Source organism: Lycorma delicatula, chromosome 12 (assembly GCF_047948215.1).
Source record: "Lycorma delicatula isolate Av1 chromosome 12, ASM4794821v1, whole genome shotgun sequence".
NCBI classification, from domain to species: Eukaryota; Metazoa; Arthropoda; class Insecta; order Hemiptera; family Fulgoridae; genus Lycorma; species Lycorma delicatula.
The window spans coordinates 31709364-31733486 of NC_134466.1; the positions used below are offsets into that span (position 1 = coordinate 31709364).

Below are 24123 nucleotides of genomic sequence, written 5' to 3' on the forward strand. Positions count from 1 at the left end.
CATAAGATCGAACTATTCAAGTAGCGCTACTGTCTTGTACACCATGTGATACAAAATATTAGTTTTACTTCTTTTTTGCATATGTTATATTATTAGTTTTACTTCTTTTTTTTACATAATGTTTTTCTTCCTAATTTTATTCATTAATTGTTAGTGCACGAAGAGAGCAATTACACAACATGGCCAAGTCGCCAACTATTATGTATCAATATTCTTTTGTTAAAAGTGTTAGTATCATTTCTTGTTAATAAAGTTGTTATGTTCAATTCATTGTTTATTCTACAGTCCATTAATCAAATTAAATTTCAATTATCAATACAATACAGATTTGTTTTATATATTTTTTAAAAATGGATTGAAGTGTTGAAGGTATTATAGAAGGCATTTGGCGGGGATTTTATGTTGACATCAAGGGTTTACAAATAGTTTCAAGAAGGCTGTGAAAATGTTGAAGACAATAAAAGGGGTTGGACATCAGCAACTAATGAAAATATTGACAAAATAAAGGACATTATGATCAATAATCATTGAATCACTATTAGTGAATTTGCTGTAGATGTGAAAAACTCTTACATCTGTGTAAAATAATCTTCTTTTTTTTTTTTGATTGACAAACTGATTCATCACAGAAGCTTTAATCTTGTGCCTGGGATTACGTAAATGGAAATTTTGTACTGTATGTAAAATGTCATACCTAACAGGGATTCAAACCTGGCACTTAAATAAAAAATCGCAAAGGGAACTTAAAGCTATACAAAAAATTGCTTTCCACAAATGTTTTGAGATTGGAAGAAATGGTAGAATTAGTGTTTTGCACTTTAAGGTCTTTACTTTGAAGAGAAAAATATCAATCTAGAAGAATAAGTAAATCTGTTTAGATAAAAATTAAAATTCTTGTTATTTTTTTATCACATATAATTTCATTAAAATATTTGTTAATCAGCTATTTTAAATTGATAACAGAAATACCAATGTACAATTTTGAAAGTTTCATAACTCTTTTTTTAGTTGCTGATATCTGTGTCTGTTTACATATTAAATTATCTATAATTTTATAATGTGTTATTTAAACAGTGTTGAAAGTTACTCTGTTTTTTTAATTAAATAATTTTTATTTTTATTTTATTTATTAAAATATATATTTTTTGATAATTTTTTTTAGGTGTAAGTGGAGTAGGAGCAAGTGCTGGTCTTGCTATAACTCAGTCTTTATCAGTTGCCGGTCTTTTACAGTGGGGTATGAGAGCCTCAGCTGAAATTGCTAATCAAATGACTTCAACTGAACGTGTTTTAGAGTATGCAACACTTCCAAGTGAAGAACCTGATCCAGGCAAGTCTTTCTTTCAATAATTTTTATTAAAAAATTGGTATTTTTTTTAGTAGTGAAGTGTTAAATTGAGATCATTAGGAATTTATTGACTAAGTTAAGCAAATAGCATCATGATTATCTGTACCCTATAAGAAATGTCATTAAAGATTTGTAATCCAGTTAGCTTTACTGGCAAATACAAATTTTTGAAGTCATCTATTTTTTCCGCTTGTATCTTTTACTTTCCTGTCTTATAATTATAGCAGAGCTATAGTTGTAGAAGGGAAAGTAGGGAAGTATACTTCCGATAGAAAATCAGTCTAATTTGGGCGTAAGCAGTTTTCACTGGATCTTGACATTTTGACATCTAAGGAACCCAGAAAACTAGATGGAAGTTTTCTGGATGTTCGCATGTATGTGTGTGTGTTCGTTCAGTGTCTCATACCTTATATCACTAGAACTACTGGACTCATTTTTACCAAACTTTGTCAGATTACTTCTGTGTATGGGGCATTGATGCCATTAAATTTTCAACTTAAAAGGTCAAGGGGGTGAGGTTGTAGAGTAAGGTCACTCTCAGTACTTCAACATTTCGCCTAATTAAGGTCTTATTTTTCTTAGGTACATTTGTTAACAATTAAAAAATAATATTTGCAAAAAAAAGTTTTCAAAATCGCACCCCCATCCCAAAAAATGCTCGTAACTAATGACTAAGTGGGTATACTGTGTCAGTAGTACTACCTATCACAAGGAGCGCTAGTGTAACAGTTACATACAGCTGTTCTAGAAGAATATTATATTTAAATAAAATGATAAATATTATTTTAAATTAAGTGTGTGTAAGCTGTACATCAGAAAAAAGCTGCGTGACGGGAAAGTACTGTGTTGTAAGTTTTTCCATTATATTATTCACTCATACTTATTAAAATCTACATTCAGTTTGAAGGTAATAGATTGAATTTTACATTTTTTTTTTTTTTTTAATACCTGTGGCTACTTTTTTTTAAACACAATTTTACTTAAGGTAGCAAAATTATTCAATTGTTTATATCTGAATAACTTATGAAGTATAATTCCAGCATTACTTATCCATCAGTCACTGCGGTTATAATAAAAAAAATTAAAAAAACATTTAAAGTTGTTTTTATTATTGAAATTGTACGATAAGATTATCAACATAGTATAAGCTAATGCTGTGAATAAATTATATCCTTTAAAAATTGAAATAAGAATAGCCTGCATTTACAGTTTTTAAAATTAAAAGTTTTAATGTAAATATAGATTTATATAACAAATACAAAATTATTATTTCTTGGTTGCACTGAAACACTAACAAAAACATTATAGTAAAAGAAAAGAATTGATGTACATAAATGATGAATACTATATTTAAGGATTCTCCTGTTACTGAGCAGGTCTTAACCACGAGTCCAAATATCTTAGAATCTATCAATTTATAAAAACCTAAAAAGGTTTTCAATAAATTAGTTAGAAAGTTTCAAAAGAACAAGGAGATTTATAAATTACCACCAGTATCATCTTCAGACTACATATTAATTACGAGCATTTAAAATTTATTTTGTAATTTATTAAGAAATACATAATTGCAATTTTTTATCACATAACATTAAAAGGAAGCTCATGTTTATTTATTTTATTTAGAAAAATAAAAGTACTTTGCAACTTAGAATAAGTATAAAATAATTTAAAGTTTTAACAAATTTTCTTACTGTTTTCTTGAAAGTCGATTGATATAGTTTACCAGAATTACTTTTGGTTTTTTTTAAATATAACTTCAGTTTGCGTATTGCTGTGTATTTTATATTTATTATATTTATAAAAGTCAAACTTGTTCTCTCAATGGAAAAGTTTATAATCTAATCTCAAAAAGTAAAATCTAATCACTATTCATTTATCATGAGACCAAACCACAACCTTTATAAAAATCATGCCTACTTGCCTACTGATCCAAAGAGTGTCAAATTATGTGAAAAGTCACATTTACTTATATACATTTTACATTTTGTGCTATTACAAAATGTTTTATGGTTCAAGATAGTTGCAGTCTTAACAAATCAATATATGAATATAAACAATCCTTGCCTATATTCAACTTTACTTTTTGGCCATATCAAATTCAGAGAATACTTGCAGTATTTTAAATTAAATTTTTAACAAAAAAAAAGATCTCTGTATTTTTTTATATCTATTGGTTATCAATTAAAGTAAATTTAAAGGTGCAACTATGTATGGCACAGTGGTTCAACCAACACAGTTGCTGCCACTGTTACTGTGTGTGCAATGTAACAAGCCAGTCAGGATGAGTGAAGCGAGTCCTGACCTGCTAGTAAAATATTAAAAATAGCTCCTTTTCATATGTGCATAAATATTTATTGATCAATCTAATCTTTATCAGTGTAATTCTCACCATATGATTGATCTTTGTTAGAGGAGTTTATAAAAATCACTCATTTTGATTTTCACCTGTCATCTTATTTAAAGGCAAATATTTCTAAATTTAATTAAATTATTCATCTTAATTTTTTCAATATCTTATTTATAGGTTCTAAAAAGGGTAAAGAAGATGTTAGTAATTGGCCTACAGAAGGTAGAGTTCAGTTTAGTCACCTATTTTTGTGTTATTCGAGTGACGATCCTCCTGTATTAAAAGACGTATGTTTGGAGATTAAACCTCGTGAAAAGGTAATTTCTTATTTTAATATGTACACTATTATTACACTTATTATTATTAATATGTACACTTCATAAAAAAAAGTTTCAAACGATTAATTTTTTCAATATCTTATATATATATATATATAGTGCAAGTTCAGAAAGTTGCTGTGCAATGGAATTACAGAAGTGTAATGATGAAACTTTCTTGATTATTACTATGTATTTTTATTTCATTAATTTGTAGAAACGGATATTACAAAATCTGGAAGAGTTTATGAAAGGTGTTGAAAATGATCTCCTCTAACATCAATACAACACTGAACATGTTTCAATTTGTTTTCAAACTTTTTAATCGGGTGATATACTGGAATGTCTAATACATATGCCATTATTGCAGCTTTTAGTTTGTCAATCGGGCATGGTCATATATTACTTGTTTTGCTGCCTCCCATAGAAAGTAATCTGGGGGAGTCAGATTGGGCAATCATCTGGCCACAAACACCTCAAAATGATTTGTTCACCAAAAACATTTTGTAAAATGTCATTGACCTGTTAGCTGTGGCGCCATCTTGTTGGAACCAACCGTGATTGATTTCCACTTCTGTAAACTGACACCGACCCAGACTCCAATTTCATTTCATATAATTTTTCATTTCGTGTAATTCATGGGGGTTAGTTGTCGACCACAGTTGTGTATTTTGTGAATTAATATACCCTCCCAGATGAAACCACACTTCATCTGTAAAAACATAATGTAACTCAAAACATTGTTATCATCATTTTATTAGCCGATGCGTAGGTTTTTAATTCTTTTTGTGGTAGGTCTGTATAGATAAATCCATTTCATAATCTGTTGTATGGATTATAGCAGAAAATTATGAATTATGAATTCATGGAATTCATAACACAAATTTTGATGGAATTTTCGTGGAATTTTACACATGTAGTGTTGTAGTGTCTATAATTAAATATGTAATTTTATAAGTAAACATATAAATTTCAGTAAAAGTTTCATTTTTTTTATTCAAATTCAGTATATATTTCATGTATTGATTATTTAATTTCATCTCAGGGATCTGTTTTTCTGTCTGGCTACTTCATAATGGCTGAAGTGCATAGTAAGTAGAATTGTGCATACTAAACCTTAAAAAAAAAACATGAATCTTACAATTAATTAACAAATGCATATTGTTTGCTTTATTTGGTTTATCTCTGTAGTAGAATAATGGAAGAGTAGTCTGGGATTATGATGTTATTTATATCAAAAAATATTTACCATAAATACAATTTTTCCAGTCATGTTTGAAGAAGATCTTCAAGGAATTTCTTAGTAGTAGTTATCTTCCATTTTTACCATTACAGATGTTGAACTACAAAACTCTTCTCCAATAACTATTCTTTTCCTTTCCTTTTTTACTATTTAGCCTCTGGTAATTACCTTTCAATTATCTGGTTATACCTTACCAATTAATGGTAATTACCAATTACCAATGGTACTTCAGAGGATGGTATGTATGAGTGTAAATGAATTGTAGTCTTGTACAGTCTCCTGAGATGTATGGTTAATTGAAACCCAACCACCAAAGAGCACTAGTATCCGTGATCTAATATTCAAATCCATATAAAAATAACTGACTTTACTAGGACTTGAACGCTGGAACTCTCAACTTCCAAATCAGCTGATTTGGGAAGACGTTTTCACTACTAGACCAACCCAGTGGGTTTCCACTAACTACCCTGCCCAACAACAACAATCTTATCCTTTCACTTTTTCAAACAACCCTCCTTTCAATCCAGTTTCACCACTAAAAATTTGAATAAGCATCTGGAATTACTAATATATTGACATGTAAGCCAACTTTTTTTTTTTATTAGTTTTTATTAAATACTTATAAAGTGGCATTTGTAAGATTGAATATCACCTTCATTTCAGTAGAACTGTCATACTGAGATACATTCGCTTGTTTGGCTCACTGAATTATGCAGTGAATGGAAAACACTTATATTTTTATTTTCTATAATAAGCCTGGCCGGGTTGCAAATGTGCTTTTTAATTTCAGTTGCGACATGAGTTTACCTAAGTTCATTACAATATGACCCTAACATATTTACAAATTTTGTATTTCAGATTTTAACATAATTTTAATAATACTGTAATGTTTATTTTCATGCAGGTTGGAATAGTTGGTAGAACTGGAGCAGGTAAATCATCATTGATTCAAGCATTATTCAGAATGTCTCCTATTGAAGGGCAAATATTAATTGATGGTGTCGATACAAAAACACTAACTTTAGAGTGTTTGCGTTCACATATATCAATTATTCCACAAGATCCCGTTTTATATTCTGGTACAATGAGACGTAATTTGGATCCTTTTGAAGAGTATCCAGATTATATATTATGGAAAGCTCTTGAAGAGGTAACTAATGTTTTTTTTTTTATTGCGAATCTTAAAAATTATACAGATGTAGGAATAAATGTTCTATGCTCTTAATATCCAGATACTTACTGTTTATATGCAGTTATCAGATAAAAATGTTAGTTTATTTTTACAATTTGTTTTCATCACCAGTTATACAATTCATGAACTAAGTTACCCTTTAAAGATGTGAAAATTATGTGATATTGAACATTTTCTTTCCCTTTCAGTTGTGTATGTTTTTGATTAATTATTAATTTTGTAAATAGGATAGCAGGTGTATTATTTAGTGATGATAATACAATACTATTTATAGGTAAGCTAACCTAATTACCTATGTACCTTTTGTGAAAATGGTAATTGAACTATAGAGAAAGGTATACATGTCACTAAGCACTACTATTCACTGTGAAGATGTATGTTATATTGGTATATGTACCTTTTACTGATTGTTCTAATAATGAACCCTAAGATTCGAGATAGCCTCATCTGAGTAAAGAAAATTATTTAAATAAATGATAGTTTCATAAATAATAGTTAAGTATGACAAAATATGATATGATTGTTATTATGTAATATTAAATGACTCATGTTTAAATCAATGAATCATATTTTCTTCCAACGCATTTTGGGGCTAATTATCCACTCCATTCCTAATGTATTGTATGATAACACAGCTGCCAATGGCACCCCTAATTTAGAGTTAATCCCGTAAGTATGTAAATAGGTGAATATCGTATATTCCATCTATGTTGTGTTTGTTTTTTTTTAATTTTTCTTGTCAAATTTATTGTATTTGCAAATTTTATCTTCTTTAAGTGTTGAAATCTTGTTTTTTGTATGCCTGTCTAAAGTTTGCATGCTGTGGGGTTAATGACTTTGTATGTGTTGACAACTACTGAATCATACCTAACCCTCAAAAACATGATGAAACAGAATTAATGATGTACTCATTTTGTATGATTATTCTGCTCTTATATCCATTGATTTAAGCACTCTGAGTTTATTAATTGTGCAGCTTTTGTAGTCTATCTATCTTATCTTTGATTACCACTACTTGGTGATCAACAAACAAAATCATGATTATTTATTGGGTTTATATGAATGAAAACTTATGTTTGTACATTTCTTCTTATCTGTCTGAATGTGTTTGTCTGTAGTATGAATGTGCCCACAATGTTTATTTGAAATTTACATAATTTCAAAGCAGACAGGAAGGTTCACCTTCATTTGGGAAACTATTTTTTTGTATTTTACTTACTTACAGCTCATTTTGGCAAATAATTTCATGTTAGGAAATTAAAGAAAGTAGAATTTTAAACTAATAATAACAGCCTTTGTAGAAATAATATTTACAAACTTAAATTATTTGACAAAAGAAAATACTCTTTGGTCTATAACCATCAGAGGGATTGCAGAACTAAAATAAAATATCTTATTAAAAATTAAATTCCAGAATCAAAGAAAATCTATATTTCCAAACCTTTTTACAGTATTTATTTAATGTTGACCTACCATTTCCATTAAGATAATGCTTCAGATCCTCCATTTCTAAAAACTTCTTGTTAAAAAACTCCTTGTAGCATCATCTCCTGTAGAATAAAACAAAATACGCAGTGCTTTCCTCTCTTTGCATATTACTCATAAACAAAACCGAGAATTAATCAAAAATGAGTATGTATTCAGATAAATCAATTCAGCTCTTGCTTTAAAAAACCATTTAAATTAAAATTTTCATAATTAATCATCAAGTCTAGTTCTTTGTAAATTAGATGACTGTGACTGTTCAAAATACCTATGCAGTCTGATTTCATTTTATTCTTAATCATATCTACAACAGAATTCATGTTAAATTCTGAATAGACATAATTGACTGGTGTGCTATACTTTTGAACAAGCTCTTTCCATTCGCCATAAAAATATATTCTTTTTTCTATAATATGCCTTACCAAAACATTTAGTTACCTTGTTTATGGCAGCTTCATACAACACTGAACGTATTTTAAATGGAATCTAATTGTATATAAAAAGGTAGACTCCAGTCTGGTTTCTGGATACAAACTGTAAGCTGGAGTATTCTAGAGTAAACAAATTACTTTCTTAATAAACAATCTGCAGAATGTCAATTTTATCATATATCCTAAACCTGAATTTTAAAATAATTTCATTAAACAAAAAAAATGTTAATCTTTAGCTGGACTTCCTTCTCCCACCTTGAAGCAATGATTTTTGTGATTCATTAACTGGAGACGTATATAGTAAAAGATTTATGGTGCAAGAATTTAATAAATAGAATTCGAAACAATTTTTGGAATTTTACTGAGAGTTCCCTTTCAGTGATAGATTAGGTCAGGTATCCAAACTAGCAGCAGGTAATTCAAATTATTTTTGGTAAAAAATAACAAAAATATATTTTCACTAAACATTTAACTATTTCGACAATGCAAATGCTTTGAAAAATTGTTAAAAACAATCTTACTTCAATCAATGTTTGGTAATTTTGTTAACTTACATGTGACTTTTAGGTTATGTGGGTACATTAAGTATTTTATAGATGTAAACGCTGAAAGTAAATGTTTTGAATATATTTATCTTCCATGTCTGAATTTCTGTTTCTTTTGAAATTCTGAATTTGTTTTTTATGATGGCAGGGAAAATTAATTTTCATTGTGTTTATAGTCATTTATAAAATTGAATTTTGGTATATTTTGTTTTTGTTAGAAATAGAGATTTTCGTTTTATGCCACCCAGTACTTTTTTGTTTTTATGCCACCCAAAAATTCTTGCCCAAATCAACTCAAAATCACTCAGAAATAATTATGTTGAAAAAAAAAAACATTTTAGGCGAGAAAAAAAATGTTTTTTTTTAACAAACAGTAATGTTTGTAATAACAGTAATTAAATAATAAATTCAGTAATTATTGCAGTTGTTTATTATTTAAATAATCAAAACATCACTGTTAATTAGTTGAGGTTAGCAAGTCAAGTGAGTGTAGGTTAAGATTTGTTAATTTATCTATAATTATACGTAATAATGCTTACTGCATTTTTTGTCAAAAATCTTTTTGACAAAAAAAGTTTTTCAAAAATTGAAAAATAATTTTTTTTACCATTTTTCTCACCTAAAAGTTGTTTTTTCAGCATAATAATTATTTTTGAGTTGATTTTGGCAACAATTTTTGAGTGGCATAAAACGAAAGAGTACCAAGATTGAAATAGAAAGTGTTCAAAAAATGTTTAAAAGAATTCTTTAAATTAATTTATAAATAACCATCTTTTTTGGCTTAAAAGCTGCATCTTATGTTATATAAAATATAAAGAACTGATGGATGTTACATCTATCAGAGCTTGTATTTTCTTTGTAAGTATTAAAAGTAATCTTAGTATCTTTACTGACAAATTTTAAATAAAATATGGTGAAATCCTGCACAATATTCAGCAATGTAAATGTTCCCAATAAAGTTGTTATTTTTACTCTAAATTTTATCTGTAAATGTTTTGTTTTGATTTGTTTGTTTAATTTTTAACTAAGCTTTCACTTTGATGGTTGAGATACTTATCTCAACCAATTACCAGAAAATACTGTAATTTATTTAGGTTACAGTGAAAAGATAAACTAGAAATTTATTGAGAAATTTATTCGTTGTCCTTGCATCAACTTGTTTTTAAAAGTTATATTGAATTGAAAATAATTCTGTTTCATATAAACTTGTTAACTCTATTTTACATGAACCAATAGGTTGGGTAATTAAAGAATGATAAAATCTCATTGCTTCCTTGTTCGGAATTATTTAGGATACAGTGCAATTTCATTTTATTTATAGATAAAGATTTTTTAATTATTAATTAGATCAAACTTATTTTATTTTCCTGGCTATAGCGGTAGATGCTGCTATATCAGTATAGCTGTAACGGTAAAATATATAGAGTGGTAAAAAAAAATTTAATTTGTCTTTTTTTAAGTTTTATTCCTTAAGGAGAAATTCAATTTAAAAAAAATAGATTTAAATAAATTGTAAAGAATCTGTGAAGTCCAAAAAAATATTTTTGTCTGATGGATGTTTGTGTGCATTTATGTTTACATGTTGGCTTCTGTTTGGTCTTATAACTCTGGATCCCGTTGACCAATTTTTTCAAAACGTGATAGATAGGTACTATCTTTAGGAGGAAAGAATGTATATATGTATGTTTTATAAAAATTGGAAAAAGAGGGAGGCTGTTTGGTCGAAATAAAATTTAAAATGCTTAGTTGATCAATTAAGGAAAAACATTATTTTACAGAAGTTGACATTTTTTATCAAGATTACAAATTACCAGAAATTTTTATTTAACATTCACCTTCTCCCCAAAAATGACTTAATATATATATATAATTTTTTTTCAGCTATATCTTGCTTCAGAAAAGTAAGTAATGGGAGTTTTTTGCATTTGCAGCACTTCAAACCATTATAAACATTTTTTTTTATAAAAAAGATTCCATTCAATGGACTGTGGTACAAAAAATATTTTTTTGATTTAAAAAAGTTGTTTTTAAAATTTATTTTTTATTTAAATTCATCTCGCAAATTACCCATTGCATTTAAAATGTAAAAATCTTAACTTTTTATAGCCCTACTTTTTAGTATTTCTTAAAAAATAAAATAGCAAAAAATTGTCACCCCTTCCTAGAAAATAAGAACTTTATTTAGAATTATGTGTTTTGTTAAATAATGTCATTAAAACAGCTTAATATTATCCCCCTTCCAAATTAAAAACAAAAAATATGAAAAATGTTTTAAATTTTAATTTTAATTTATTTAAAATCAATTATGACGAATATTTTAAACATTAAAAAACATTTCACTTACTTCAAAAACAGTTTGTGAATTTAACTACTAGACTTTTTTTATTTTTAGGAAGAAAAGTAGTTTTTGCATGACCGAATCGGAAGTAATTAGCTTCCAGTTTCCAGTTAGAACATGTTGCTATATTCAGAAAAATATTGCAACTGCTTTGTATTAGCAATCCATGAACAATTTAATAATTATAATTTTATTTTAAGAAGTTTATCATAAAGAAATACAGATGTTTCTAAACAGTTTAAAAAATAAGGAAAAGAATACTTATGACAAAGGTATTTGCTAGACTAAAATTTCAAATTTTCATCATATTAATATCTTCCTTGACAGGGTAACTCTTCAAATGGTTAACATGCAATTTTTGTGATAGATAAATAATAATTATTTATCTATCACAATTTTATTTTATTTTTTATTTAAATAGTAGTTATTTTTTTAGGTTGAATTGAGAGAGTCATTAAAAGATGAATTTGGTCTTCAAACTCGTGTTATGGATGGCGGTAGTAATTTCAGTCTCGGTCAACGTCAGTTGGTTTGTCTTGCTAGAGCAATCGTTAGGAATAATAAAGTACTTGTGATGGACGAAGCTACTGCAAATGTTGACCCACAGTAAGTATTTTACATTTATATATATTAAACAATAAGTAATCTTTTTTAGTCTTGGGGAACTACTAAAGGGAGATAATAAAGTACATTTCAACAATACTGAATAGCTTAGTTCCACAACACTGAATAGCTTAGGGTGTCCTGTAAAATTTAAAGGTATGAAATATGTGTAGAGTCCAACCATCAGTAATTTTATATTCTATAAAAATCTATTGGTTTTTGTGAGTGCAAAACTACTATTACTCTTTCATGCAAAACTACTCAACCGATTGTACCAAAATTTTGTACATACATAGTTTTTATACCTGAAAAGAACGTAGAACTACTTATGAAATGTTTCACATTTCAAGATATGGCCACTTAATGGCTTTCGGTAACAACCGTATTATGCTCCTTGCCGATATTCAACTTTATTATGCCCAAACTGTTGGTCAAATTGAATTTGGAGACCAGTTGCAGCATTTTAAACATAATTTTTTACAAAAAAACACTGATATCTCTTTTAGTTATCAACAAAAGTACGTTAAATGTCCGATGGTATTTGGCATCCGTGGCCAACCTTTTTCAATAAGGTGCCACTTTTTGCGTAAGAGTGTCACTTTTGTGACCAAGTTCTTTCCACCTTCTACTTTTTCTTTATTTTTAAGCTTATGACTTCACTTATGTGTTAGAAGATAATTTTCTTATCAGACTTATTTTTTAAATATCACATCAGGCAGCAGTAAAAATGAAAAAAATTAAATTAAAAACTCTTCAAAATAACTTTTATTCAGGTGGTTACACAGGTAACATATTTCATATTAGTTTTAGTTATTAATATATTCCTTATTACTTTTTAATTAAATTAGGTACTGTTCAAATTTATGATGATAATGTAATAAAAAAAATCTGTAGATATGTTGATCTAACAATAATGAGTCAAAATATTTAATTTTACAATAAATTATTGACAATTGAATATTAACATTGCTACTGTATTACAAAATATAACTATAAATTATAAAAAATTAATTCTGACATGCACAATTATTACAGATATAAATTACAGTAAAACTAATAATGAGAATTATTCAGAAATAATAACATCCTACAAAAAATTAATTTTTCTACAAAATTGTTTTTAAGGGGCAGACTATTTCAACAGTAAGGAAATTATATCTAATGAGGTTTTTGAATTTGCAAGGTCTTTACAATTTCATCTATATCTGGGATGATTTTTGAAGAAGCCAACAATAACAAGGTTTTTAAATGAGAATTAACTTTGATCGGAATTTATTTTTATCATATACAAAATTGTGAATAACTGTTCACAAACATATGTAGAGTCAAACCTACAACAAAATTTTAGAGCCAACTTGTACAAATTTTGGAAATCAGTAGTTGAAAGAAATTTCTAAAATCAATATAATTTTCACTACCTGGGATTGAAATTACTTTTATAATATTATTTTTAAGAACATTAAGGTGCTGAAGATCAATTATTTCTTGTTAAATTTCAAAAGAGTAGTGATGCAAATCTTCAATAGCAATAGTAAAGGGGTTTGTAAAAAGATCAACATTTTTATTGTCCTTTTGGAAATCATTAAATTTTGTTTCAAATGAGACTTTTAATTTAGAAATTAAGATTTCATACCTATCATAATTAGGCAGGTTGTCAAGTTTGATCGTTAATTCTATCTTTCGTTTGAAATGTATCAGATTTTTTCTATTCAAATTGCTTAAAAAAGAGAGAAAGTTTAACTGTAAAAGAAGATATAAAACTAAATAAAATTGGAAACAAGCTATCTTTACCTTGTAGTTTTACATTTAAATTGTTCAAATGTTCCATAATATCTGTAAGAAACACCAGATCCCACAGCCAATCTTCATTTTTTAGAAGCAAGCAGTCAGTGATTGTGCAGTGCAGTTCACTTTTTTCTTCCAAAAAATGTAAGACGCTCTCATGAATATTCCAAAATCTGTCAAGTGCCTTGCCTGTTGAAAACCGTGTACATTACAATACAGGATTAATTCACTGTCTTCTACCTCTGGGAAACAATTAATGAAATTCTTGGTGATTCAGTGCATGTAATCGAAACCTGTTTATACACCAAACTACCAGGTCAAGAATGTTAGATAAATTCATACCTTTAGCACAAAGTGGCTCCCTATGCAGTATGCAGTGATACTTAAAAATGTCTCTTTTTAAGTAATTTTTGGGTAGTGAAAATAAACAACCTTTATTTTTACCAATCATAGCTGGGGCTCCCTCCATGCATATGGTATCTAATTTATCCCATTGTAAGTTGTCATTCGCAATGACTGATTTATTTCATTAAAGATTTCTTTGCCTCTTGGTTATTAATTTTCACAAGTCTAAAAGTTCTTCAATAATATAAACATTTTTATTGATACAACCCACAAAATTACTTAATCGAGCAGTGTCAGCATTATCAGTGCTCTTCTCAACAGCTTAAGAAAAATATTTACATGAGGATAATGCAGACACAATTTTCATATTAACATTCACTATTTCTTAATGTCATAATTTCTTCCCTTTCAAAGTAAGGTTTCTTTTTTCACACTAGAAGTAAAGAAATTTTGTAAGAAGCTTTGACCATTGATGTTAATTTTTCTTTTTTTTTTTTTAAAAAAATCCATGTGTTGCCTTATTAAGGATTTCTTTTTTTTGTTAATGAATTCCATTCTCAAAGATAAATCAAGAGGATATGTCATTAAAATTGCTATGGTTTTGCTTGAAATGTCACTCCCAAGTTCAATGTTTTGATCACTGTTATACTAGCACCACAAATCAAACATTGGTTTCAATGTATTTTGATTAGTACAAAAATAGTTCCTCCCATGCATTATTGAATTTATGAAGAACCAATATCTTCATATTTTAATTTTGAAGTAGATGGCTTATAAAGACATAATATAAGAAAAATTTAAATGACACACACAAAAATAAAAGTAAAATTCTAAAATTCATGTTAATCTGAACAGAGATTGACTTCATACTAATTCTGTGTAGGTTACCCAAGACAACAATGATTTGTCAAAGCTGTTGGAAGCCATATTACTGGTGTTGTCTACCAGACACGGCGCCACTGCAAAGCAATGTAAATATAACAATTCAAAGGAAATAAAAATTATAGATATTGACGACTTGTGTTAACTTTACAAGAATGTTTATGTTAAATTTAGTCTGAATACTCGTATATTCTATTGAAAACAAAGTAATTATTATAGAGTAGATGTAAAGTATTAATTATTGTTTCAGTTATGTTTTCAAATTGACAGATTTTTTGTCTAAAGTTGACTTTCCAAAAAAGTTTTTATTTCTATATCCTCTGCGTGTACTCATTATGACCCTGCATGCCACAAGTGGCATGCGTGCCACAGGTTGGCCACAGATGGTATACAGTGTAAATTCCTTTAGATGTGCCTTTCACTTTCAAGCACCTCCAGTTTCCACTTAAAGTTTCTTTTCTGATGATAAATAACTCTTAAGGGCAGACGCTTCAAGGGGCTTGTCTCCATTTGAAGAGTTGATTCTTCTCGTATAGGCAACTCGTATGTGGCTTGCTCCAGAATCTCCTGTGGGAACAATCTATATATATGCTCTCCAGAGAGAAAAACTCTAAATATTGTATACAAGTCTATTCTTTAGATTATGTTGTAACAAATTGTACAAAAAAAGCCCAAAAATAGTTAAAAAACATAAAATAATAAAAAATTGTTTTTAAAAAAGAAAGAAATAAAGTTCAGTCATGGTGTTTGTTGGGTGATGCTAAGAATTGTGCAAAATATTTTTTTTTTTTATATTAAACCAGGCTAGATGGGACAGCTAGTATTTAATAAAATACTAGCCTCCTGATGGCTACTATTTAATAAAACAATTCCTACAAATCACCAGACTTCTTTTTTCAGTAGTAATACTGATTGGTGTAATCATTAGCATGCTAAAAAATTTCACCCAGCGTTGCTTATCTGTAATATTGTATGAGCTCCAGTTTTATTACTTAATGCTCTCTAATAACATTTCATAAACTAAAATTTATTTAGTTTTTCTCTAAACAAATAAGCATAATTCTTTTTCTTTGAACAACAATAAACTATTGTCGCCATATAATAGTGATTCAAAGAAATAAAAGCTTTTGCACAGTTGAATATATTCTAATGGTGGGGGAAAATCAAAGAATTAATATTTCCTGATACAGTATTTAACACTGGAAATCTATAGCAACAATTTTAAATGAAGATATTTGTTCCTGTGTTATAGTTTTTGCCTGAAATAGTTAGTGTGATTCCACTAATTAAAATAATTTATAAGTTGTATATATCTTAAATAAGGATTCATTTTTTAATTTTTTTTTTTTTTTTATTAATTTTTCCTCACAGTTGTTTGATGTTTCAGGTTATTGATCTAAAGTAATTTGAATTAACTACAAGCCTGTCCTATCAAAGATCTGATTAAGTAGTTTGTGCTGTTTATGTAATAAGTAACCACAGCATTTAAGACTTTGTTCCTTTTTCTTTAAATTGATATGTTTTGAATACTTTACTTTTTGTTTTCTTCACTTCCCTATTACTTTTAATATTTCATTTTGTTTTATAATGTAAGATATTTAATTTATAAATTCTTTTCTTTTTTTTTATAGAACAGATGCTTTGATTCAGAAAACTATAAGAGATAAATTTAGTGATTGTACAGTATTAACTATTGCACACAGACTTAACACTGTTATGGATTCTGATAAAGTGCTTGTTATGGATGCTGGAAAAGCTGTGGTAAGTTTGTAACTGAATTTTAAATATGTATACATAATAGTATTCAGTCAGATGATGCTTGACATGACTACAGCAGATCCTGGGTTGATAAATGTTCATTAACTGAAAGAAATAAAAATTTATATAAATATAATTTGTAAAATTTCAATGTTTTATGTATGTATTCATTCAATAGTAAGAACAAGCAGTTTTCCAATAATAATCACTGTAATGGATGATAACAAATTTTGTAGGATGTAAAAGATGTCATGCCTGACCAAGACTCAAACTGAAAAGGCCAGAGATGCTACCCACTCCACCATGGAGATTGGCAGAGTGATATATTGCCTAAAAGATAATTTGGTAGTTGATTTATTAATATATTAGATTTTATAAAAAGATTATTAGTAATCAAATGATTGATGTTGTTTATTCCTTAGACCATCTTCAGTCTTAATGTCAACTTATCTTTGATAAACGGCCATCAAACTGCAGTTGGATCATTTGTCTCCTTCCTTCTGTCTCTGCATGTCTTTCTATCATTAATTGTTTGCTTACTGGTTGGCTTAATATATCCACTTCTTTTCTTCATCCACTTACCTCAGCTTAGATTTTCCAGACAATTTTTTTTGCTTCGGTTTCCCCACACCGTTAAAGTTATTAATTCTTCTCTGTTCATTACATATCCTAGCCACTAAATCATTTAGCTCTTTATTATTTTCACATCTGCTTCCTTAAAAAGTTCATGAATTTTAGATTTTCCTCTTTCTGTGGGAATGACTGCTGGAACATGTCCACAGCATCCTAACTGATAATGATGGCAAAAATTTTCTTTGTGAAGTCATCTAACTTTCACTATTCTTATAAAAAGTTTTAATAGTAAAAATACATTCAGCCTCATTCCACTGCTTCATGATTATATAGCAAGTTGTTCTAAATAGCTCACGCCTGCCAATATAATTTGCAAAATTTCTTATTCACTTGCATCACCTTATATTTACATTTATTAACTTTATTATATATATAACTATTTGTTAAATTACCATTTTTCATATTATTTTGATAAGTTTTTTGTTTTTAGATTTAATATTTTCATTCTGAATAATTTCAAAATATGTATGTGTTTTTGTAAAAGTGAAAGAAAAAGAACTAACCAATTTTTGTTAATTGATTGCACTGCAGGAATTTGATCATCCATACAATTTATTAAAAGATTCTGATGGATATTTCTTTAAACTAGTTCAAGAAACAGGGTCAATCATGTCTGAACAACTTGCAGAAATTGCAAAAGCGGTATGTATTGTTTAAATCTGATGTAAAATAATATTTTGATGTAGTTGAAAATTAATAACATATTTATTCATAATGTGCAGTAAAAAGTGTAAAGAAAATTAAAATAATATCTTCAGAGTATGTAACTGTGATTTTTGAGAAATAGTATATATATATATATATAGTATAGAAATAGTATATATATATTTTCTTGCTTATATATAGATTTCTGTTTTCAAATAGTTTAAAAGACTTGTATAATTTTAATTATAAGTTGTATAATTTTATTATGACTATGTTACACAGAGTTAAGTGAATTTTCAATTTACGACTGGTTTTCCGGACCCATTTGGTCATTGTAGTGGCAGTTTATTGTACTTCAATTGAAACATAAGATAAAAATGACTATTGATGGTTAGAATCCTACATTATGAAGAAATGCTTTCCAGTTCTGAACTGAACTGAACTGAACTGAACGGAACAGTACAATAAATGTCACAGCAATCTATATTGTGATGAAGAAAATTACAGGATTATAGGACTCATTCAGGAATAAAGATATGAACGACTTCATGGCTTAAACTAATGCCCACCAAAAATTGGCAAATGTTTAGTTGTTTCTAAGCTGAACATAATTGTTGTGCAGTGTACATGAAAAGTGTTGGGAATTTAATGGTGGTGAAACGCATGAAAAAAAGTGTATGTCGTGCTAGGTAGAAGGAATAATTGGTGAAAGATTTAGTGGGGGTCTGTCTTGACCTTGGAATGTAAGAATAACTGTTAGAGAATTTAAGCAATAACTGGTTGCATAAATTTCTTATGTTAAAACATAATATAATATTGAATAAAATTTGAATGAATGAATACTTGAATAAATAAATCTTCAGACAAATACTGAATGAAACATAAGAATTATATTGAATTTAGAAAAAAAAAAAATATTGATTGATGCACTGAACTGAGTTAGTTATCAGAAATTGGTTTTGGAAAAATTTATGTATTGGTCTATGAATAATTCCATTGAACATTTTATCTATATTACCCATATTTATCTAGAGTATTGTTACATAGCATATAGATAAAAGAAATTTCTGTTTGTCTGTAATTTAAAAGCACAATGTTTTTTTTAAGAGTTCTGAGTTTTTCAGAGTTCTTTTTAAGATTAACTAATTAATGAATTAAGGAGTGTTGTCCTTTCGAACACATTTTACAAACATATTTATTGAGACGGTCCTTAAAATGGTGGCCAGGGTGAAAACAATTAAAACAGCATTATTTTTTGTCAAAATTCCTTAATGGTTTGATATAAGCATATTAAAAAAAATATATCTTTTGAATTTACATGATAATTGAGTGAACTATTTTAAGAGTTTTACTACATTATCATTGTAAGCTGTTTTAATTACTGGTTGATTTTGTACCAAACGTAAGTGAAGTACTAGCTGATAAATGAGATCTAACTTTAAGTTCCATTTTACCAGCCACAGTTTCCATGAATTTCTATCATAAAGAAAATCAACTAATTTCTGAAAATCAGGAAATCATGTGATAGACAACTTTTCCTTCCATTGCTTACTTGTGAGAGGATCTAGGATGGAAATTAATGATTACTGTTTTTCTGCTTAATTATTTTCTTGTACTTTTCATCTGATAATTATAATTAATACTTTTTTTTAAAATTTAGTACATTATATATATATATATATATATAATACACACAATATAACATTCTTTCAGCCTCCACAAAACCCAGAATTAGAGAAACACGTACATTTCATTTTTTTACTTCATCAAAATGCTTTCGGACCTAAGCCCATCTGCAGTGATACCTTTTTATAAATTCTTAAACTGCTTACAGTTTACACAATAAATAACTCTATTGCTTTTTACATTATGTAAAAATTGTGTTGTTTAAAATTAAAATAAATTAAAAAGGTTGTTAAATATCTTTAAAAACATTTAAAATAAATATTTGTTCAGTCAAGAATGAAAAAGTATTATAATAACTATTAATTTATCATATCTTATCTTTGTATACCAACTTAAATAATTTTAATAAGAATGAGAATGTCCCCATCAAATTCTGTTTGCAGATTTATAAGGCTGAATCACATTTATATCAATGTATATAAAATTTTTCTAAAATTTCCAATTTTTTATTATTTCCATCTTCAATATTTACTTTTTTGACTTTCCAAATTATCTTCTAAACTAGTTATGTTATGATTATTATTTATCAAATTATCAGCAACATTTGAGAAACCCATCTTTCTATTTTTAAATGATCTAAAATGTTCATTAAATTTATCTTAACATAAAAAACTTGCATTTCCTGTACTTGCATTTAAGGTTACTTGCATTTCCTGTAGCAGCCAATCTTTTTATTTTATGTCTTTTAGTAAAATATGGTAATGAGCCAGGTGCAGCCAGTCACACTTACAGTGGGCAGTGGCTCAAGCAATGGCTTGAGCCACTGCTACCGTTAAGTGTTTTAAATATTCATTGAGTCACAGCGCCATACACCTTGACACCCTTTAAAAAAACCCTAAAGTGGTTTTTAAATATTTATCTGAAGAGTATTTGCAAGCCCAAATATACTGAACATCTAGTTTAGTCAGCATTGGGAAAATTTACTATCATTGTTCAAAAATTGTTTTTACCTTTCTTCACCCATTTCAAGGTCAAATTTCAAAAATCTATAAATTGGTTTATTCACATGAAGATTATACTCACCAAAAATCAGGTTGATTTCTTCATTTGTTACTGAGAAATGAAAAAAATTCAGGTTTAACAAAAATTCATTTTAACCCTTGAAACTTGGAATTTCAAAAATCTATTAAAAAAAATTTTAATTGATGTTAGATATTCACATGAAGATTACACCCTCAAAAAATCAAGCTGATATCTTCATTTGTTACCGAGAATTTAAAAAAAAATAGTAAATTTCATTGTTACTCCATTTTACCACTTTAAACTAAGAATTAAAAAAAAAAATCATTTCTTAGTGTACAATTACACTGTAAGAACTAGTATACAAATTTTCATATATTTATTTCAGTAGTTTTTGCTTGACGTGTATTATGAATCACTCACGATGTCATCTTCAATTTCAATAAGACATCTATTGAAAATATCTCTACTGAAAAATACAGCGGCTCACTGGAAGAAAGGAGCATGGGAATTTAGTGGCTCACGATGTAGCAACACAAATGAGAAGTCCAGCGCCATAATAAATTATTTATTACTTACATTTTTTTAATAAATAATCTTTCATTTTGAGATAAAATTTCTGAATAACTGTGATCTTTTAGATCAACAGTGTACCTGATGCATGCAAGAGTTAGCCTTCAACTTGCTAACAAATGCCCCATTTGAATTTAGAAAATCAAACAGTTGTTTGTAGCAATATTATAAGAGCACCCCATTGCACCTCCCAAAAGTGTCCCAGAGGCACTCCATTTGTTACCAGTTGATTGGTCTAGCCTTCCACGAGATGCTATTATAACTCACCACTCTAGACTTACATATATACTTATGTATATATATATATATACATATATACATTTTTAAGATTTTTTGAGATGAAGTACAGGTTGATCGTAAAGTCTCGCAACCCAAATTTTTCTTTATAGGAATGAGTTAAATTTTGTAAATGATATTTTAATTAGGGTAATTTTTTATGTGACAGACTAGTGTATGGTAGCATTGCTAGATCACGCCTCTGGGCATCAGTGAGCGTGGCACCAAGCAGTTTGTTTAGTCCGAGCAGCAATCTCTTTTACACAAGAACAACGCATCTTTATTGTTGTGAGTTACTGCGAATCAAAATCGTACGCAAAGTGTCAAGAAGATTTTTTAAGTGCTTTTTCAGATGGTAATGTGCCAAACAAATTCATTATATGTCGTTTATTTAATCGTTTTTGGGATACAGGTAGTGTACATGACCATAAGCATACTGCTATACAAGTGTATTAACTGATGACAGTCTCCAGACAGTTATTGAAACACTTCTTCGTTCTCCAAAAAAGTCTCTTTTAAAACTTTCTAACCAGATTGGGTTATCTTATGGAAGTGCTCATGAGGCTACTAAAATTCTAAAATTACATCCATATCAGATTAACATAAGTCATCAGCACCAAGAACCAGATAAGGAGAAATGAATGCAATATTGTCGTCGTTTAGAAGTTTCATTCAAAATGAAATCTGTTCTAGAAATCTGTGATGAAGCTTGGTTTCATCTTAACAGATATGTAAACAGTCAAAATTACAGAATATGGTCTTCAGAGAATCCACATGTATTCCATGAATAGCCGTTTAATTAGCAAAAAATTAGGGTGTGGTGTGGTCTATCTCGTCAGAGAATTGTCAGGCCAATCTTTTTTCAGAGATCACAACTGAACGATATCAAGAAATAATATAGCTTTGCTACATGTTGATGAATATGATTACTGGCAACGAGATGGAGCAACTGCACAACCAGTGAACGGTAGTATACAATTTCTTTGAAGACCAGATAATTGCTTATAGTGAATGATCTCCTCATTCACCGAACTTGAGTTCTCCTGATTTTTATTTATGGGGCTTTTTGGAAGATAATGTGTACTCAAACAACCTACATACACTTGATGAACTTAAACAAAATATTGAGGACTGTATATCATTGCTGCTACACTGAGAAAGGTCACATACAATGTAAGAAAACGCGTTGATGCATGCAGTGAAAATCTTGGCGGACATTTCCAGCACTTATAATAACTTGTAATACTTTTGTAAATGTTTAACATTATTTTGTAAATTAATAAAAAGTCTTTCTAAAAAACAATTTGTTGTCATTTGGTTGTGTGACTAAATATCATAATATCATACTAAATATCATTTGATTGTGATCACCTAAATATCTAAAAACCTTCTCAGTTATGCCAAGGAACACGAGTAAAAATTTGGTTGCTATTGTTCAAGTAGTTTTTTGTTTATCCTGAACAAACAAAAACCCTCTTCCTCGTTGAATAATAGTATAGGATGAATCAAGTTGTTATGTCCTTAAAATGGACAATCTTAGAGTTTCAAACCAGTTCATGTAGTGTAATTTACAACCTAATTCTCTGTTCAGTATTATTTTGTTCCTATTTGCAGCATAAATTGTAAATGATTATGTATTTTTTAAAAATACTGATGATGAATTAAACCTTCAAAACCAAGATATGTAAAGAATACTTGTGTCCATTTGTGGACTAAATGTTCTTATTTTTTAATTGTAATTGTTGATATTGTTCTTTACTTGCTTATAAAATAGTAATAATTATTATATAAAAAAATAATAATTCTTTTCTTTTATTTTCAGAATTACTTAAAGAGATGATTTATAAGTTAAATGAATTTATACGTAATGTTAATTAATGGTGCTCCTATTGCAATTTTTTTAAATGTACTTAAAACAGTGTATTTATTTTAATGCAATAAGTATTAATGTATTAAAAACAAATTAGGTGATAAACAAACTTCTATGTACCAAATAACTTTCCATGGGATTAACTACTTAAACATTTTTATTAGTTTATTAATGTTGCATACTGTAATTGGCATATAGAGTTGTTTATAATTGTTATTCTTAATTTAATTAAGAAAGTTATTAAAATTGTTATTATAAGAAAATTTTTAATAAATGTTGGTTTTGTTATTTTATGTTTAAATTTTGAGTTCCAATTCCTCCTGTCTAAATTGACTGCATCCTTCATACCTCCTTAAATTATCTTTGTTAGTATATTGGTAATTTGATCCATAAACAATACAAAGACTGATAAACAAATTCAGTGTAGATGGTGTTCCAGATTTATAATTAAGTAAATGTAGTTTACTGAAATAACTTATTCCAAAACTGCATAACAGCGTAAAATTACATACCACCTCTCTGTTGTACATTCAATTTTACTTCCACTGTGGAGACACGTTTAAAAAAAATCATTTCTTCTGAATTAGTTTGTAGCATGCAGTAAAAATCAATTATTCATGTATAATATTAAAATTAAAAAATTATAAATGAAATTAAATTTTAAAAAAGTAAGCTAAATTAGTAACTAAAGATGATGATTGTACTGTTTAACTTTTTTGATGAATAATTCTTAGACTTTCGATTAGGTATAATTACATGTTAAGTAATAGAAAATGCCTGTTATTATTTATTAATGGGGAAAAACCAAAATATTTTTATCAAACATATGGATCTAATAAAAAATAATTAGCATGTTTTTAA

The 24123-nt window shown here is 28.0% G+C and overlaps 1 protein-coding gene across 2 annotated transcripts in view; it reads left to right on the forward strand.

Moving 5' to 3' along the window:
* The window catches only part of LOC142333289 (ATP-binding cassette sub-family C member 4-like), a 164649-nt gene extending 141092 nt beyond the window's left edge, over positions 1–23557 (forward strand). For both annotated transcript variants that reach the window (XM_075380309.1, XM_075380311.1), the window contains exons 22-28: positions 1163–1330; positions 3873–4012; positions 6160–6405; positions 11683–11852; positions 16493–16622; positions 17784–17894; positions 23215–23557. In XM_075380309.1, coding sequence (XP_075236424.1) covers positions 1163–1330; positions 3873–4012; positions 6160–6405; positions 11683–11852; positions 16493–16622; positions 17784–17894; positions 23215–23232 — 983 coding nt within the window. In that variant the 3' untranslated portion in view covers positions 23233–23557. The remainder of the gene's footprint in view (positions 1–1162; positions 1331–3872; positions 4013–6159; positions 6406–11682; positions 11853–16492; positions 16623–17783; positions 17895–23214) is intronic.
* Positions 23558–24123: the final 566 nt, after the last annotated feature.